Source organism: Podarcis liolepis, assembly GCF_965112155.1.
Source record: "Podarcis liolepis genome assembly, chromosome: 3".
NCBI lineage: Eukaryota > Metazoa > Chordata > Lepidosauria > Squamata > Lacertidae > Podarcis > Podarcis liolepis.
Window position 1 is genome coordinate 3,393,685 of NC_139557.1, and position 19,313 is coordinate 3,412,997.

Sequence of the window (19,313 nt, forward strand, 5' to 3'; positions counted from 1 at the left end):
CACCAGGCAACATGTGCCGCGGAACAGTGGTTGAAAAACACTGTGTTGGACTATGACCTGGGAGACCAGGGTTCAAATTCACACCGGCCACAGAGCTCACTGGGAGACCTTGGGCCAGGCACCATCTTTCAGGGTTGTTGCGAGGATTAAATGGGGAGAGAAGCATGTATACCACCTTGAGCTCATTGAAAGAAAAATGTGAAATATAAATGTAATAAATAAATAGAGGCATGCTGCCAGAGGCCACCCACAACCTGGAACCGCGCTTCCCCCCGGGTTATTTTTCACATGGCACTTGCTTTATGAGCAATGCTCACCACTTAAAGGCAACTAGGAAAATTTCCCAACTCTGGCTTTTCAATCACATTAGGGTTTGAGGACCGGGCAAAGTTGTTGAGCTTTTTTGGCAAATTTGCAACAAGAAATGAAGGTTTTCAGTGACTTTTTGAGGAAAATTGCTGAAGAAATGCCATTTAAGGTTGCCATACGTCCGGATTTTAGCGACTTCCATCCGGGTATGTCTGGAAATTTCCCGACGCATGGCAACCCTAACATGGTGTTTCATGAGAACCCAAGAAGAGCCCTGTACATTCATACCTCAGGTTGAAGTAGCTTCGGGTTGAGCGTTTTCAGGTTACACTCCACGGCGACCCAGAAGTAACGGAACGTGTTACTTCTGGGTTTCACCGCTCGCACATGCGCAGACGCAGGTTGCGTTGGCATCCAGAGGTACCACTGTATCCTGATCAGGCCAATGATCTAGCCAAGCCTCCTGGTCTCCCAAGTGGCTGAGCAGTTGCCTCTGGGCAACCAGAGACCCGGATCCGAGCATGTGACGTTTCCAGCAACTGATATCCAGAAGCATTGCTGCTTCCGACGGTGGAGCCATCCATATCGCCGTCTCCTCTGTGAATTGATTCACTGCACTTATATCCCAACTTTTTCTCCATGTTCTCATTTTATCTCCACAACAACCCTGAAATATACTCGGAGTCAAGTGGATTTCATGCTCTTTATTCAGCTCATAGTAGCGAGGAATGGAAGTTTCCCCAACCTGTCTGCTTTATATACATTATTTAAACAATGTATAGAATTGGCTAATTCCGGGATTCACCTGTAGGCCAATCAGGTTGCGGATTCCCTTCCAACTGGGGCTGGATTGGATGGCTCCTGCGGACCAATCAAACTGCTGCATTCTGGATCCTATTGTTCTAGAACCAATCAGACTGCTGCATTTCGAATCCTATTGTTCTAGGACCAATCAGACTGCTGCATTCTGGATCCTACTGCTCTAGGACCAATCAGACTGCTGCATTCCGAATCGTTTTGTTCTAGGACCAAGCAGACTGCTGCATTCTGGATCCTATTGTTCTAGGACCAATCAGACTGCTGCATTCCGAATCCTATTGTTCTAGGACCAATCAGACTGCTGCATTCCGAATCCTATTTTTCTAGGACCAATCAGACTGCTGCATTCCGAATCCTATTGTTCTAGGACCAATCAGACTGCTGCATTCTGGATCCTATTGTTCTAGGACCAATCAGAGTGCTGCATTCTGAATCCTATTGTTCTAGGACCAATCAGACTGCTGCATTCTGGATCCTACTGCTCTAGGACCAATCAGACTGCTGCATTCCGAATCCTATTGTTCTAGGACCAATCAGACTGCTGCAGTTTGGATCCTATTCAACTCAGTACATAACAAACCCTGTGAGGAAGAATAAAAAAGTTCCTTCCAGTAGCACCTTAAAGACCAACTAAGTTAGTTCTTGGTATGAGGAAGGTTAGGCTGAGAGTGAACTACTGGACCAAGCCCCCCCCCCCCCAATGAGGGAGGATTTGAATCCAGATCGCCCAAGTCCTGGTCTGACGCTCTAACCACTAGGCCACCCGGCCTGATTCGTCTAATCCTCTTTCGAAGCTATTGGCTGCTCAGCTGCGCCGCCCCGCCTCCCGCCCGCCCCGCCTCCCCCAACGCGCCGCTCCATTGGCTGCCCGGCAGCTCTACCTGGCCCGCCGGCCCCGCCCCCGTTACCTTGACGACGCCCGTCGTCTTGGCCAGCAAGGCCCGGAATTCCTGCGGCGCCGTTTCCGGGTAGAGCTGGTCCCGCAGCAGCTCCTCCGTGATCTCCGCGTTGCCGTAGTAGGTGGCCTGGGCGATGCCGTTCAGCAGCCCCAGCAAGGGCTTGGCGGCCTCCGCGGGAGGACGGTCCGCTGCCGCCGCCATCTTTCCCGAGGGGACTAGGCCGCAGCCAGGAAGATTGGTTCGGACGGCGGCCGGGCGGGGACAAACCAAGCCGTAAGCGGGGCGATCCTGCCCAGCTCGGTGGCGACCCCTGCTGGTCGCCGTAGTAATAACAATGGTAACAGAACAACAATAGTAAACCACGTTGTTGGTTAACATCGGAAACATTATTGTTTTTTCACGTTTGAGCTTGCAGGGTTTTTTTTAAGAGTGTTTTTTTCTTTTTACAATAAAGCGCTGATTCATTTTATGAAATAAATAAAAAGCACTGAAGTAAAGGTGTTCTCTTCAACGCAGGTTTCCCATGGACAAGGCAGTGGGGCGTCGTCGGTGAAACCTCCGTCTACACACAATGGCCTTTTAATGCATGTCTGGAAGTTATTTAAGCCAACAACAGCGCAGTGCATGGGACCGGGGAGGGCTTCGGTGTGATGTGCAAAAGGCCACAAGTAGCAGGAGAAAGGCTTTGTGATGCTATCTAGGGTCACATGGGAAACGCAATTTCCATCTTGAGCAAAGAAGCCCATGCCCCTCTGGTCCTTACTCCCTCATTTTTGCACATTGTACCGGTAACTGTGATCCTATTTAATAATGCTACAATCAGTGCTTTTTTCGTAAAAAAAATAGGGGTACAGTGAACCCTCTGGATACGGATTTAATTCGTTCCGGGGGTCCATGCACACCCCCAAAAATCCGTAACCAGAGGTGCCGCTTCTGCACATGCACATGCACAAGCGGCAAAATGCGGAAAAATATGTATTACCTATCCACAGGGTTACGTAACCTGAGTGACCACTGTACTCTCATTTTCCTACTCATTGAAATACTGCCCCTCAATGAGGCCAAACTTAGATTCACAAAATATTTAGGGGTATGCATACCCCTGCGTCCCCCCCAGAAAAAAGCACTGGTTACAATAACTTTCTCGCTAGGTGCTGAGCTGGCCTCCCTATAAGACCAGATGAGGCAACCCTCTTAAACTGGCCTTCGCTGGAGAGGGCATATTTTATTGATCCCCCGTCTGAAAAATACAGTAGAGAACACATTTCCTTTTGAGCTACTCTTATTGACTCATGGATGAAGAGACATAGGCAACATTCTTTATAAATGTGAAAAGAGGTGTGCTACTAACACATCTATTTCCATTCAAAGTATGTTTGTAAGGAATAGACAACTCATTGTAACCATGTAAACTTACATGAATCTCTCTCTACATTGTTGAAATATCTCTGTGGATCCATATTTAAAGGAAATTGTCTCCTTTTCACTGATATGTTGTTATTATCACTGAAAATACTGGTGCTCTCTCGTCACATTTAATTTATATATCTAGTCTATTATTCAGTGTATTAGCAAATCAGATAGGGTCACATGCTGCTCTTGTTGCATTATGGTAGTAACTTGCCTTTTTGTCCCATGACCAGTCAACAGTGTATACTAGCATGAAACAGTGGAACAATGCGTTGTCGCCTGCCAAACTACTTAGAGAAAATGTTTTATTGGTAACATATGCTGCTTTTGAAATGTTTTGTCTGCACTTGGATGATTAGTTGGAATTTTAACAGCCCAGTCCTGTGAATGTTTACCCAGAAATCCCACCAATTTCAGTGGGGCATATGTTCAGGTAAATCTGCATTTGACAGTCTTATCTCGTATTTGTGTCAAGCTGCTCCAATCTGCAGAGTTTGACCTTAACTACTTTATCTAAGGACAGTTTCATATGCTATGTTGTAAAAGTAGTAAGTCTACAGATTGTAAATTCATTGGGATCAGGAACCTGCAGTCTGCTGCGTTGTGATGCTTTATATATATTTGTTTATTTGATTAAATTTATATACTGCCCTTCAGCTGAGGATCACAGGGTGGCAAAATCTGTACTTGTTTTATTTAAAACACTTCTATCTACCTTTTTCACAAAGTGAGTTCAAAGTGATAAAGAACAACTGATCCATTATAAAAATGTGGGAGATAAGGGTTGAAATCCCTGTTCAACCAGGAAGATCACTGGATAACCATGGGCCAGCTGATGTCTCTCAGCCTAACCTCAATGGGTTGTTGGGAAAATAAAACTGCTTATGCCACCTTGATCTCCTGGGAGTTACAGGTGACATATAAATAAAATAATAAAAATTACAACCGATAAACACCAAATAAACATCAGTAACAGAGGTAGCGTCACTAAAATAAAACCAAGAGAGCAATAAGTAAAAGCCTTCTGGAACAGCAAAGTCTTTGTCAGACTGTTAGAAGGGGGTAAAGTTTATGAATAAATAAACGATATTATATTTTGCACTCTGAGATCAGAATTCAGAACAGCACTGCCTTTAGGTGCCTATCGCACTCGCCAGTTCCTACTAGCCCCCGCTTGTAAATGTTTTTGGCTTCTGTCAGGTGTCTTTTCTTACGTGCTCCTGCTTCTCTTCTCCAGATTTATACCACAGCAAACCATTAAAAAAAATAATTTATTTTTGGTGCGGAGGAAAGGCATTTGCGATAGGCAGCCTTTGTGAATGACGTCATTCTCGGCGACTGCGGGAAAGGCCCTTTTCTTCCCCGGCGCCTTCTGGAACTTTCGTGCCGGCGAGGGAGCATCGGTTGGGGCTGGCGCCGGAGCTTGGCGGGCGGGGGGAGGCAGCGCAATCCATCTCCATCGGGGGCTCCAGAGGGGCATCCGGGGTCAGTCATGCCGGAGAATGCGGGCACGAAGGGCGGCCTGGGGGGCGCGGGGAGCCGCAGCTCCGGCGGGAACCGCGGCTCCTACCAGGACAGGGACAAGCCCACCCAGATCCGCTTCAGCAACATCTCGGCGGGGAAAGGTAATGTCGCGGGCCCAGGCCGGGGGGAAGCGCCCCTTGTCCCCAGGCCGAGCGCGGGGGGGGGGGGAGAGAGAGAGCGGAAGGCGCCATTGTCTCCTGATAGGGGGCCGGGAGGGGGCTTCCTAGGCCGCGCCACGCCCTTCGTCGCCCCTCCACCCCTCGGGGACCGGGCAGCGGCTCCCCTTCCCTCCTTCGCAGGTGGCGCCGTGTGTGGTATTGGCGCTGTGCAGAATCCATTGAACGTGCTTGGGGACATAACATAGGGGGCTATTGCTTTGTTTCGTTTTTCTTCTTGCTTTTATTATGTACTTTGTATTCTGTGTTTTAATTCTGGGGGCCGCCCTGAGATTTTAGGAGGCAAGGCGGTATACAAGATTAATTAATTAATTAATTAATTAATAAATAATAATAATAATAATAATAATAATAGCAGTAGTAGGATAATAACCAAGCATGCTAGACAGTGATTATGCAGAAGCACATTGTGATGCAAGTTATTTATTTTTCAGCTACAAATGTACCACTTGTACATAGTGATTAAATATTGTGCTGTGAAAGTTTGGATGATAGGCGGTATATACATGTAATTAAATAATAATAATAATAATAATAATAATAATAATAATAATAATAATAATAATATGAGCCTTGCTGGACCAGTAGCCCATCTAATCTAGCATCCTATTCTCACAGTTGCCAACCAGATCAGTATTTTGGGAATGGTTCACGTTCTGCATTGTTTCATACTTTCTGGACGTCTCATGCTCCTATTATAAAGGGGTTGTGTTCTGTGTTATAAATCAAGCACCGATAGCAGTTGTGTCTTTTTGTTTTCCAATGCATTTCTTATCAACAAAAAACTTGATGTGGCCAGTTTATTCTAAAAGTGTGACCCAGAGGGAAAGTTTGAGAACTGCTAAGTTATGGTGTTAGGATCAGCACAAAGGTAACCATGCTGAAGATTGCTGAAGTCAATCTTTTGCTGTGTGAGGGGAGAGGAAAGGGGGCATCTCTTCTACAAAGCCGGAAGATCTCCAAAGATGAAACAGTATTAATAGTGCACACACAGCTTGCTGAATAAAAGCTATTGGGGGGACAGGACACTTTCTGTGTTTTTCATTCATGTGGATATCTACTCAGAAATCAGGTCCTCGCTCCCTTACTGTTTGAGACTGCATGTGCCATGTATATAGATAATGCTGTAACAATCATGAATAAATTGGAGGTATGTATCTTGGTTATCAGAGCAAAGTAAATATAATTGAACATATTGGTGGACTGTGGGCCCCCCAAATACTAATATAGAATTACAGTGATCTGAAATAAGCTTCACCTTTCATGAAAGGCATTCCTGTATTTTGTGTAAGAGACTTGTCATTGTAAGATAGTAACAGCCCAGAGGACTGAGGAAGGCTTTCATGGACACCATGGTGCCTTCACATATTGGGCTGGAGATGACAGGGTTAACTTGTATTGAAAACATCTAAGCAGTGTAGAACAAACATAAAGTCAGGATAAATGTAAGAAGACTAAAAGCAGAAAAAGTTGTGAAGAATTCACCAATCACAAAGTCATAAAGAACTGGCTAATCTCATAAAATGCACATGCATACCTGGAAAGGCCTGTTGACACCTGGAAGACTTCAAAAGGCACCTAAACATAAGTGACAAAAATAAATTTAGGGGGCATCATAAGGTTGCCTGGGAACCTGACATGCCTCAGGATGTCACCAAACACATTTTTAGTGCTGCAGGGAACAGCTCCTCTCGTCCACAGAGAGAAGGGAAATTCCCATAGGTGGTGGTGCTTTCAGTCCCATCCTCCATCACCTCCCATGTCTAGGCTGAGTTTGGCTCCAGACAGGGATCAGAGCCCGAGGAATGCATGGGGTAGCATTTCTACTAGCTCCATCCCATCAGTTAGTGGTGTCCATGGCTAGGCTTTCCTGTGCAGCCAGCAGAACCAACTTAGAATAATTAGATGGGCATCAGAGCTTCAGGGATCTGCCATGTATGGTTGCTGCCTGGTTCATTCCAATGTTTGCTGGAAAAATAAAAATTATATTTTCACTTTTATTTTAGCGGTCGCAGATGCGGTTAGGACAAGCCTTGGACCAAAGGGAATGGATAAAATGGTACGTCTTGAGTGTATGCCTATCATATTTTGCATGTAGCAAATTTTTAAATGGTGCTTATGAATTCTATGTAATCCATTTTCTAAGCTGCTGTGAAGTTATTTATTGTTCATAAACTTTTTCAGTTGTGTGGGGAAAAGGCTTTATGATTAAATCGTCATGGAGCAGGTTCCATGTTGAGTGAAATTAATTATTTTGGTTAGCACTAACTATACAAGCAGACAAACATAAAGAGATTGTGCTGAGAATGCAAACAAAGTGAGGTTGTTGGGTGGCAAGATGCTTCAGGATTTTGAATAGTGCAAAGGGAGGGGATATCCTTTGGCTTGAAGAATAAAAAGGACCTGGAAAAGAGTAAGGTGGGATTAAACTTTTCTTGACCTTTATAGCAAAGAGGGTATCTAATGCTTCTTGCGGCAGTTGTGTAATTGGTGCAAATATTTCAATTTTCCCCCACCATAAACGTGTGAAATGTAAATGACAGATTTACGCCTTTAAACATGTTTGGGGAGTGATAGCCTAATCAAGGCTCCAAGGTAGGTGTGCTTAGATGTTGAAGGGCATGTATCTGTCGTACTTGATGTACCAGCTTTGCCCTTTTCAAACAGACCAGATCACTGTGATCATCTGGAGAAGCCCTCCTCACTGTCCCAGTTTTCACACATTCATTTAGCTTCAGCACAAGCCAGAGGTGCTGGCTCATAGGGGCTGAGAATTTTTGGGCCCCTTCAGTATTTTCAGGGAGTGGGCCCAGCCACCCCAATGTATGGGGTGCTCTGGTGCAGTTCCTGGCCTCCCGACTGCGGGGTGCCCAGCAGCGCCTGACCTTCTCATGGCGTCATAAGTGCATGTCACATGTTGCACATGTAACATCACAAGCACGCCTTGTGTGCAGGTAGCATAAGACGGCCCCCTCAGTCTTTGCTGCCAGATGGCACTGCTGGTACAAGCCAAGGCTTTTAGCGTAGTAATTTGGAACATTGTGCCTTACAAAATCAGGCACACTCTGTTTTGTTTTTCTCTTTCTTGAGTTGGTCTACAACACTTGTGTTTTTTTCAGATCCAAGATGGCAAAGGAGATGTAACAATCACAAATGATGGTGCAACAATTCTGAAGCAGATGCAGGTCCTTCACCCTGCAGCCAAAATGGCAAGTAATATTTAAATTAAATTTCCTGTCAGTCCCCAAGGTGACATCAAATCATGCACATATAATCCTCCAAATTTTTAGCTGCTGTTTAGTTGTTTGTAGAAAACAACATCGGGCCTAGAATTTTGTGCAGCTATATGTGGAGCTCTTCCTTCTGACGGCATCTGTCCAAAAAAGAAATATACAGGACTGTTACAATGATTCAGTACACATAATGTTGATCCTTTTGCGGAATCTGGGACATTACACAGCCCCTCCCGAAGAAACAACTGGCAAAAGTGCCACAGAAAACCACTACTGTAATTGTAAAATGCTTATGGTCCACATAAGCCTGATAAACTTTATTTTGTTTTTGTTTTTAACCTGAATTAGGGCTATTTGTGTACCATTCCAAGTAACAATGGACAAATGGCCGTTGCCAGAACATTCTAGTTAAAATTTAATGTTCATTGTGACAGATTGTTACAATGGATTTTCAGGCTGAGTGGCATGAATTAAATTATTACAGTATTTGACCAGAGTGCCCCTTGGCAAGAAGACCATATAATTGATTAGTGACAGCTAAATCAAACGCAGTTGTGTCTACTTTGAGTATGACATTGGATATCACCCATAACCAATATTTAAAAACATTCCTTCAAGTGGTGTAGTTGGGTAATCTTATGTTCTGAGCTTAATGGTCTAACATAGGGTTGAGAGTGGTGTTGAAAACTCCCATTGTTCTAGGTGCATTTTGTGACAGGGAATTTCATTAGCGTGAGCAGTTTTTGACCTCTGGGGCAGTACTGCACCTAAGATTTCAGATTAAAACTGCAGAGTGGAAAAAAGGAGGACCTTTTTCTGCCTCCCCACTTCCAGCTACTCTCTGAAGCCCGTAGAAGAGACCCTCTTAAGAATATTAGGGGGTGTGCAGGGGAAGGGCTAAACCATGTGGAAAATGCGCACAATATTTTAGCTGCAGTTCATTCATTTTCAGCTTTGCATTCTTGTTATAAAAACAGCGCTCCTAGCTTTCATATCTCAGTTTGTAGCACTGGTTGAGAAATTTCATTAGATGCTAATACGTATTAACTTCAATTTCCTCAAAATGTGGTAAGCTAGATCTGCTGCGTTTGGGAGCAATTTAGGGCAAATAATAATAATTTTTTAACATTTGGCAACACACAGCTGGTGGAGTTATCCAAAGCGCAAGATATTGAAGCTGGGGATGGCACTACTTCTGTTGTTGTCATTGCCGGAGCTCTGCTAGATGCTTGTTCCAGACTCCTTCAGAAAGGTAGGTTTCACTTTTAAAAATATACATAGGTAATTTTGGCATATGAAATAAATGGAGACTCAAAAGGATGAAATTGAAAGAGAAAACTGAAGATATAAACACCTGTGTAGTCCTAAGTATAGCATAAGTGTTTTCTTTTCCCAAAGTGTGTACTAGTGGGTCTGTGGGAGGAAAGGGGAAAGGTGGTTGTCTGTTTTGGACTTACTATTTTTTGGATACATTGATATATCATCCAGAGCCAGTTTGAAGTCCATATCGTGATATCAGTTTCACAGTTTATAACCTGGCAATATATTGTGAATCATTGTGTGCGTGTGCGTGTGTGTGCGCGCCATGTAAAAATCACAGTGTGTGTGGTGGTGGGGGGGAGTGAAGCCAGCCAGTGCCTGTACATGGCTCCATCCTTATTTCTGACATTATGATATATCAGTGTATCACAATGTTTAGCTGGTGATATATCAGCATGTTGAAAATCAAATATTGCCCAGCCCTACTCCTGACATGATATGACTATTGGATGTATCTAAATTTTTGTATTGGCACTATTACGTACCTGTGGTAATTGCAACATATCTCCCCCGAATGGATTTTTGTGTATATGTTCAGTGATACAAAGTTTTTGGAGGTTAGTAATAATAAGGATAGGGACGCGGGTGGCGCTGTGGGTAAAAGCCTCAGCGCCTAGGGCTTGCCGATCGAAAGGTCGGCGGTTCGAATCCCCGCGGCGGGGTGCGCTCCCGCTGCTCGGTCCCAGCGCCTGCCAACCTAGCAGTTCGAAAGCACCCCCGGGTGCAAGTAGATAAATAGGTACCGCTTACCAGCGGGAAGGTAAACGGCGTTCCGTGTGCTGCGCTGGCTCGCCAGATGCAGCTTTGTCACGCTGGCCACGTGACCCGGAAGTGTCTCCGGACAGCGCTGGCCCCCGGCCTCTTGAGTGAGATGGGCGCACAAACCCCAGAGTCTGTCAAGACTGGCCAGTTTGGGCAGGGGTACCTTTACCTTTAATAATAAGGATGATGATACATGATGATAGATATGGTGAAGGAAAATATTCCAGAAAACTTTATTATAATTTTATTAGGGTTTTGGGGTTGTTGTTTTTTGGAAGGAATTGGATCTTAATCAGAAAAAGAAACAATCGTTTTTATGATGGGCCTAAAGTGTTGTTTCATGCATTGTGTTTTCTCTAAAATAATGGGGGTGGGGTCCAGCTAAAATGGATGATTAGTGTTTTCTTTTAGTCAAGGCAATGGAAGGTTTGGAATTCTATTGCTACAGTTCATTTGTCAACCAGTTTAATATTCAGGATTAAGGGCAATAAGTCAATGTGAGCTATATTAATGTGCAATATTGCAAAGCATATTTTATATGCTAATTCAACTGGAAACTTCACCCCCCAATGACTTGTTTTTAAGTGTTGCTGAATAAACTTAAACTGTTTTCTAGGAATTCACCCCACAATCATCTCTGAGTCATTCCAGAAGGCATTGGATAAAGGTACTGAGATCCTGACCAGCATGGGGCAGCCTGTTGAGCTGAGTGACAGAGAAACCCTACTTAACAATGCAGCTACTGCGCTGAACTCAAAGGTGGGTAACTTGTGACATACGTGGTTACAGCATGTCTAGCTCGTGCTTTAAATATAAATTGCATGCAACTGTATTAACTAATAATTGAGGCCAAAGTTTGGACCCTCCTTACAGTAATATTAGGAATGCTTCAATTACTTAGAATTGCCAGACATTTCTTGAGAGGAATCTTTTATGGTGAAGAAGAGGAGTTTGGATTTCATATCCCGCCTTTCACTCCCTTTAAGGAGTCTCAAAGCGGCTCACATTCTCCTTTCCCTTCCTCCCCCACAACAAACCCTCTGTGAGGTGAGTGGGGCTGAGAGACTTCACAGAAGTGTGACTGGCCCAAGGTCACCCAGCAGCTGCATGTGGAGGAGCGGGGAATCGAACCCGGTTCCCCAGATTACGAGACTACCACTCTTAACCACTACACCACACTGGCTCTCAGTGGTGCTCTGATCCTGCTTGCTAGCATTTAAAGAGAGGCGCACCCTCTGCAGGATCCTTTGAATGTGTGTGGCATCATTATTTACTTGCAATGTTGCCTTTTAATAGTGAAAATTCCGCCTTTGCAACTGCGTATTCTTTCCCCTTAGATCTTGCCCTGCTGCTCTTTAACTTCACCACTAAAATTGTATTGCTGAGTCAGAGATTTACTTAGAGATTCAGAATGGGAATTGCAACCTCCATACTGCTCTCTGGTTCTGTCTTAAATAAGAAAAGAAAAATTAAGAAAACAACATGCCAATTACTTACTGTTATGAGTCCTACAAAGAAACAATATAAACTGTTGATCTCCGTTTGTTTAATTTAATGTAACTGTTAGGTAGATTGAAATTCAGATCCGTTGGTGGAAGTTCTTATGGAAATGTGCATAACCAATGAACCCCCCCCCCCCAAGTAAAATGTGGGTCTTCACTAAATCCCTGCAGGTTGTATCACAGTATTCTAGTTTGCTTTCTCCAATGAGTGTGGAAGCTGTGATGAAGGTGATAGATCCAAATACAGCTAGCAGTGTGGATCTTAGAGACATCAAAATTGTTAAAAAGCTTGGGTAAGTAGTAATCTCAAAATACAAATTCTGTTACCTATTTATTTTTAATTATTATTGTGCTAGCTTACTCTTTCAATACTTCTTTCTAGAGGCACAATTGATGACTGTGAATTGGTTGAAGGGCTGGTCCTCACCCAGAAAGTGGCCAATGGTGGTATAACCAGAGTTGAAAAAGCTAAGATAGGTCTCATTCAATTCTGCTTGTCAGCTCCAAAGACAGATGTAAGTTGCTTTGCTTAATTTGTTATGTTTGCATCATTATCAGCTATCTTTACACATTGATTGCAACTTCTTAAAAATTCTAAGTATGCTAACAGTACATTATTTTACTTTCTGAATAGAATTACATGCCAAAAAATTAAAATAGGGGTGGGCTGACTTGTATGATCAGTTGCTTACATAGATTTTATGTGGTCCAACAGCATATCAGATATTCAGCACTCTTGTTTTTAACAGTCAAAATCTTTGTTAAGGTTTCCTGTTAAGAATTGGCAGGAACTACTGGCCCACTACTGAACTTCCTATATCTCTTCAGTTTAAGCCTGAAAAAGAGGTATTAGCATAAAAGAAATAGTCATCAGTGGCATATTCTTCTATAAACTAAGCTTAAGCTTGCAACTGCTTAGGTTGCAACTGAATGCTTTGATTGTAGACAGTGAGTTATATATTACTATACTACATATAGAAATTTTGATTAAGGGTAGCCAGCATGCTGATTCCAACTGCCATCAGTCCCAGGCAGCATGGCCAATAGTAAGGAATGGTGGGAGTTGAACCACGATGTCTTATCTCTGATTTAGATGCTTAGTTAAGCTTTGTTATGCTTCTTCTCCTGTTAGATGGATAACCAAATTGTTGTTTCTGACTACACTCAAATGGACAGAGTCTTGCGTGAAGAGAGAGCTTACATTCTCAATTTAGTCAAGCAAATTAAGAAGACAGGATGCAATGTGCTGCTCATTCAGAAATCTATTCTGCGGTATGTTTATTCCAGTAATGTGCTTGCTGTCGAAGAATGAATGATATTCGGGATTAAAATTGTTTACGGTGTGATAAAGGTTAAGAGACTTGCTCTGAAATGTATTCCTTAAACCAGGGGCAGACAACAGAATCTGGCCAGTGGACCAGACACTCAGCCACATTTGAGGCTCTGACCAACTGTCAGATTTCACCCACACACATGTGGTTGAATGTTTAGTCCAACTACCTATTATGTTAGGTGACTCAATTTGAGTAAAGTGTAGAGAGGGAGAGGGCTTGTAGGCCTTTTGGAGAGATTTAGGAAAAGCTTCAAACCAATGATGCACTCCATGACATCCAGTTGGGCCCAGGATAAATAATGACATCTCGTCGGGCCCAGGATACTTAAAGGTGTGTTCTGAGTCTTGGGAAATTCTGAGTCTGATCAGAGTAGCTTGCCCATCACTAATAACGCTGCTGTGAGTCTTGTTGATTTTCTAGCTCATTCATTGTGTTGATTTCAGGGATGCTCTAAGTGATCTAGCACTACATTTCTTGAACAAAATGAAGATAATGGTGATTAAAGATATTGAAAGAGAAGACATTGAGTTTATATGTAAGGTAAGGAGGAGCTGTTAACTAGTTCTGCTGTAGGTGAATATTTGATTCAAAAAGTAATTGAAATTGGTCATAATACTGATTGGTGCTGCTTTGGAATTTGTGACACACTTGGTATGTAGGCTGTGGGAGGAAACAATATGTGAAAGAATTAGTAGGCTCTATTAGTCTCACTTCTTCCCAAGGAAATGGTAATGTGTCATCTTGCGCAGTGTTTTTCAACCTTTTTTGGGCAAAGGCACACTTGTTTCATGAAAAAAATCACGAGGCACACCACCACTGTGTGCGGAGAGGGAGATGTCAGAGCCCCGCTGCTCTCTATGGGGAATCGGATGAGAGCGGACTGCCTGTCCGCTCTCATCCGATCCCATCCGATCTGATCCCCACCCAGGATGGATGGAAAATAGGGTGGACATAGTCCGGCGCCTGCCTAGTGGGCGAAAATTTGACTTTTTTTTTAAAAAAAAATCTTTCGAATTTTTCAATTTTTCCCACGGCACACCAGGCAACATCTCGCGGCACACTAGTGTGCCGCGGAACAGTGGTTGAAAAACACTGATCTTGCGTATAAAGATGCAGCTGTCTTACTTCAAGCTTATACATGAGTAGTCGGAAGGAAGTCCCACCAAATTTAATGGGACTTCTTCTCGGGTAAGTGGGTATAGGATTGCAGCCTGAGTATAAAGTATAGCATATTGAACTATATCATACCTTTTTAATCTGGTCCCTGTGTTGATTTATTTTTGAAAAGACCATTGGAACCAAGCCAGTTGCTCATATTGATCAGTTTACTGGGGATATGCTGGGATCTGCTGAACTGGCAGAAGAGGTCAGTTTAAATGGATCTGGAAAGCTAGTAAAGGTAAGCAGAACTCCTGTTTAGCTATTTAGCTTGCTTCTTTATGACACTTGAGGAAGTAATTTTCATGTCATTTTTATAAAATGTATACATTGCTTGATTGTAAAAACCTTAAAACGGTTTACAAAAAGATAACATAAAATCAGGATTTTAAAAAATACAATACATTAGAACAGGGAGGCCCAACTTTTCATACTCTAGGTCCCTGTCAGAGCCCTCCTGCCTCCTTCCCAAAGCCCAGCGCCTTGCTTACCCAGCTTCGGCAAAGTGAGATGGAGAGGGGGTCAGTAATGTTTCAGGGAACCGCCAGAAAGGCCTCAAGGGTGGCAGACGGCCCCTGGGCTGTGTGTTGGACCACCTGCATTAAAACATACAAAAAGTTAAAAAACTAGATTACAATTCATATCATTACCAAGCATTTGGTTAGGCTTGTATAAACAGGAATGTCTTTAACAGAGCCCAAAACAAATACAGTCATACCTTGGATCCCGAACGCCCTGGAACTCTGATGTTTTGGCTCCTGAACGCTGCAAATGCAGAAGTGATTGTTCCTGTTTGCGAACTTTTTTTGGAACCCAAATGTCCAAATGTCCTGCAGCCAATCAGAAGCCGTGATTTGGTTTTCGAACGTTTTGGAAGTCGAACGGACTTCCGGAATGGATTCCGTTTGTTTGATATAAATAGGCAGGGAGTTCCACACTAAACTATTGAGTTCTTACAAATGTGTAAGGGGCGTTATGTGGCACTGTAGTAGTGCCAGTTCCACCGATTGAAGTTGTCAAGTGGGCACATGTTTGGTAAGGCAATCTCATAGGTAAACTGGTCCCAAGTTACAGTTGTACCTCAGAAGTCGAATGCCTTGTGAGTCGAATGTTTTGGTTCTTGAATGCCGCAAACCTGGAAGTGATTGTTCTGGTTTGCAAATGTTCTTTGGAACCCGAAAGTCTGACATGGGTTCCGCAACTTCCGGTTGGCTGCAGGACCTTCCTGCAGCCAATCAGAAGCCGCGCCTTGGTTTCCGAATGATTTGGAATTTGAACGGACTTGCGGAATGGATTCTGTTCGACTTCTGAGGTATGACTGTGTATGCTAATAGTAACACTAATAGTAGCATGTGTGAAACGCAACCTTTCACACAGAATGAAACCTCATCACCTTAGAGTTAATGATCCCTCTATCATAGTGCCGATTCCCAAAAGAAATTACGCTGAAGCTTTACTGTGGGGTATTTTCATAACTTTTGGACTACTGTGAAAATTGTTCATTGAGGCTCTCATCTTTACCTGGCAAAGAGATAGTCCACCCTTTATTGGCACCAGGAGATTATAGCAGGACTCAGGGAAGACAGTCATCTCTAATTTGTGATGGGCCAAGCCTCTTATAACATAGTTAGCCTCTACAGCAGACCATTAATGGAACACTGGGGTAATATGCGTCTGCTGATACAGCCCTATAACGGAGTAGACTGCTACATTTCTCACTGGTTGAAGCTTCCAACAATGTGAAGAGCAGCCCCAAGCAGGCATCACAGTATTTTAGGTGGTTTGATGGACATGCGTGGTTGTTATCTTCTTTCCATCTGATCAAGAACTTTATTCATCTCCATTGGGATTGTCCGGATATTGGAGTCAATTCTTTCTGCTCATTCAGATCTAGAATGGCCTTTGGGGGTACTTCATTGACTCTTTGGGTGGGGCAGGGGGATCCATAGGAGCAGCGCTGCTAATTCTCTAAATATTGTAGTGACACTGTTTTTGTCCTGCAGATTACAGGGTGTGCCAGCCCTGGAAAAACGGTAACAATTGTGGTCCGTGGCTCCAACAAACTAGTAATTGAAGAAGCTGAACGTTCAATTCACGATGCTTTGTGTGTCATACGCTGTTTGGTAAAGAAAAGGTAATGTATAAGACTTATAGACCAGTAAAGTCACCATTCAGCTTTACAAATGCCTTTTGTTAACATTTTCAAACTGCAAAATTCTAATTTCAGAGCCCTGATTGCAGGTGGTGGAGCACCAGAAATAGAGTTGGCCTTACGCTTGGATGAATATTCTCGCACCTTGAGTGGCATGGAGTCTTATTGTGTACGTGCTTATGGAGAGGCCTTGGAAATAATTCCATCCACCCTGGCTGAAAATGCAGGCCTTAATCCTATTTCTACTGTGACTGAGTTGAGAAACAGACATGCACAAGGCGAGAGAACTGCAGGAATTAATGTCAGAAAGGTAAGGTGCAAAGTGGTGAGACAAAACAAATACATATTATTGTATATTATGCCATAGAATTTTGTTTTTTATATTGGAGTTTATTATGTAGTTTATTGTATGCTGCTCACCGCATTATGCATAACTCAAAGGAACAGTCAAAATATCATGTATTTGTTTTCTTTATTTCTGGTGTTCCGCCTGTGAGTGTAATTTTACATGTAGCCAAAATGGTACCATCTGTGCAGAACAGAGATATCAAAAGGTTTTGTGGATCGCTCAGGTACAGGATATATTTAAAGGCAAAAAAAAAAAAAAAAAAAATGGGGGGGGGGAGGGCTCCCTAGAAACAGCCTGATTAAGATTAAACTTGATTAGTGGCCACAAAATGCTGACTGGTGGTTGGGGTGGTTTGGCTGGTTGAATGGAAAACGAGGTTTGAAGTAGCTGGACTCATGAACAGCAGTTGCCTGCACTGCAACATTTTGTTGCGGTGGCTGGGGCAACCCAGTCAGGTGCGCAGAATACTACTACTAAGTGTAATTTCAGTAATAATTGGCAGCCTCTGCAAAGGAATACAATAGAGGAATCCCTTGGGTTGCATTCTTGTTACACGGTATTGATTCATAAAAAATCACACGAAATGTTGACCCCAATTAACATATTCAGTTTCATAAAAACAGCATTGACTTGTGTTGACTTGCATTCTCAAGCCTATTTTGCTGTTCAGCTGTGACAGTTGCTAAATGTATTTTTATTTTATTTCTGAGTATAATTTTAAAAATTCTAAGTGGTGTACAAGCAATACAAATTAACATAAAATGGCAAAATGGTATCATAAAAAAAAATCTAGTGATACAGGGTCCAGTTGGAACTTAAACATAGGCTCAGATGGATTCATTCAACACGGATCTTGGTCCAGTTGGTTCCAAAATATAAAACTTTATCTTAAATGCAAGAGCTACTCATTGGAACTTCGCTTTACTTATGTTTGAAAAATGTCAAGTGTGGTTTTTGAAGCTTGATAGTGGAATGTACCTAGAGATAATTGATTGTTGTGGCTTACTGATCCAAGGAACCAAGAATTACATATTTGGCTCTGTAGATCCATCAAAAGTGACCTTTTATTGCCCAGAGTTAAGCAACAGAAAAAGTGGCTTGCTTTTATTTTCATGTTGTGAAATTTAATCTTTGATGGAAACCTACTATGTAACAACTGATAAGTCGTCGTCTTCTTATTATTATGACATTTTACTGGTGTTACAAAAATAATTATATATAACACTTATTGCGGTTTTATTAAAAATGGTAAAGATTAACATAGTCAGCACTATAAAATATTTGATTATTTTAAGGCTACTTCAACTAGAATTAGTATAATTAAATATATTCCTTGGCTGCATGCCATCAGTGCCTCATATACTTACTGCACAAGAATATTTGTTCTTTCCTACAAGATGAGATCATGTACAGCATGCTCAAAAGCACTTTAAAACTTGGATGTGAATATGGTTACGTGAGTTGATTGGCCACCTGATGAGACAGAGGTGCATTTCTCCAGAATGAAGATGTTGAGATACATAATTTCATGTAATTTATGCTGGTAATTTGTTTATAAACTGAGGTTTCCACTCTTAATTTGTAGGGTGGAATTTCCAATATCCTGGAAGAATTGGTGGTCCAGCCTCTGTTGGTTTCCATCAGTGCTCTGACCCTGGCGACAGAAACAGTCCGCAGTATTCTTAAGATTGATGATGTGGTAAGTTACACTTAAAGGCTAACATTCTTGCAAATGGGTATTTCATAGCAGTTAGCAAATCTTAAATGACAATTCCTATTAGATCACAATGTGAATCTGCAAGTTAACATGCTGCATTTGTAACTAAATGATGAAAGTTGCTGTTCAAATTTAAAGAGACAAATAACTTAGTGAAAGTGTAGATTAATGCTGGATGCAAACAATGATACAAAAGAATGTTGGTGATGCAGAGACATTTGAAGGTAATGGTTAAAAGTATCATTCCATACCATTCTGTTTCTCTTTGCAGGTGAATACTCGATGAGATGACTAAAGAAACAGACTGTGAAGCTCAGCACAGTGTCGCAAGTTTGGAATGCAGTTCCTTCATTGGACGTTGCATAACTCCCAGTTACATTTCATGTATACTTGTCAACTTAAATTAATAAAACCTTAAATTCTCAAGGCATATCTTGTTTACATTGTCTTTATAGCTAAACAAAGCACGCCTCCCGCAGTTTACAACAATTGATGCTGTTAGAGTTAAAACCAGTATTGCCACAGAAACCAAAGTTGCCACTCTTGATTTCAACTGATCAGTCACTTAAAAAGGTTTATAGTTATGCTAGCAGTAAGCCATGGTAGCTTCAAACTCAAAGTCAAACTTAACAGAAGACAAGCCAAAGGG

The 19,313-nt window shown here is 42.5% G+C and overlaps 2 protein-coding genes across 2 annotated transcripts in view; one reads left to right on the forward strand and one right to left on the reverse strand.

Annotated features, from left to right (window-relative positions):
* Positions 1-2,822, reverse strand: part of COMMD1 (copper metabolism domain containing 1) — a 67,733-nt gene extending 64,911 nt beyond the window's left edge. Inside the window, exon 1 of the mRNA XM_083495326.1 lies at positions 2,037-2,822. Within this exon, the coding sequence (XP_083351452.1) occupies positions 2,037-2,414 (378 nt within the window). The 5' untranslated portion in view covers positions 2,415-2,822. The remainder of the gene's footprint in view (positions 1-2,036) is intronic.
* A 1,956-nt stretch (positions 2,823-4,778) lies between these two features.
* CCT4 (chaperonin containing TCP1 subunit 4) lies at positions 4,779-19,094 on the forward strand. Its single transcript, XM_083495281.1, has 14 exons — positions 4,779-5,062; positions 7,144-7,196; positions 8,257-8,346; positions 9,514-9,622; positions 11,069-11,211; positions 12,126-12,247; positions 12,337-12,469; positions 13,087-13,226; positions 13,732-13,828; positions 14,577-14,687; positions 16,450-16,580; positions 16,674-16,908; positions 18,533-18,646; positions 18,936-19,094. The coding sequence occupies exons 1-14, from the start codon at positions 4,930-4,932 to the stop codon at positions 18,948-18,950; spliced, it is 1,626 nt and encodes a 541-aa protein (XP_083351407.1). The 5' UTR covers positions 4,779-4,929; the 3' UTR covers positions 18,951-19,094.
* Positions 19,095-19,313: the final 219 nt, after the last annotated feature.

Excerpts from the sequence above, each read along its gene's own strand:
- CCT4 (XM_083495281.1), top strand. The coding sequence starts at position 4,930 with ATGCCGGAGAATGCGGGCACGAAGGGCGGCCTGGGGGGCGCGGGGAGC. Across the intron at positions 11,212-12,125 it reads CTACTGCGCTGAACTCAAAG|GTTGTATCACAGTATTCTAG; the intron begins GTGGGTAACTTG and ends AAATCCCTGCAG. Across the intron at positions 12,470-13,086 it reads TGTCAGCTCCAAAGACAGAT|ATGGATAACCAAATTGTTGT; the intron begins GTAAGTTGCTTT and ends TTCTCCTGTTAG.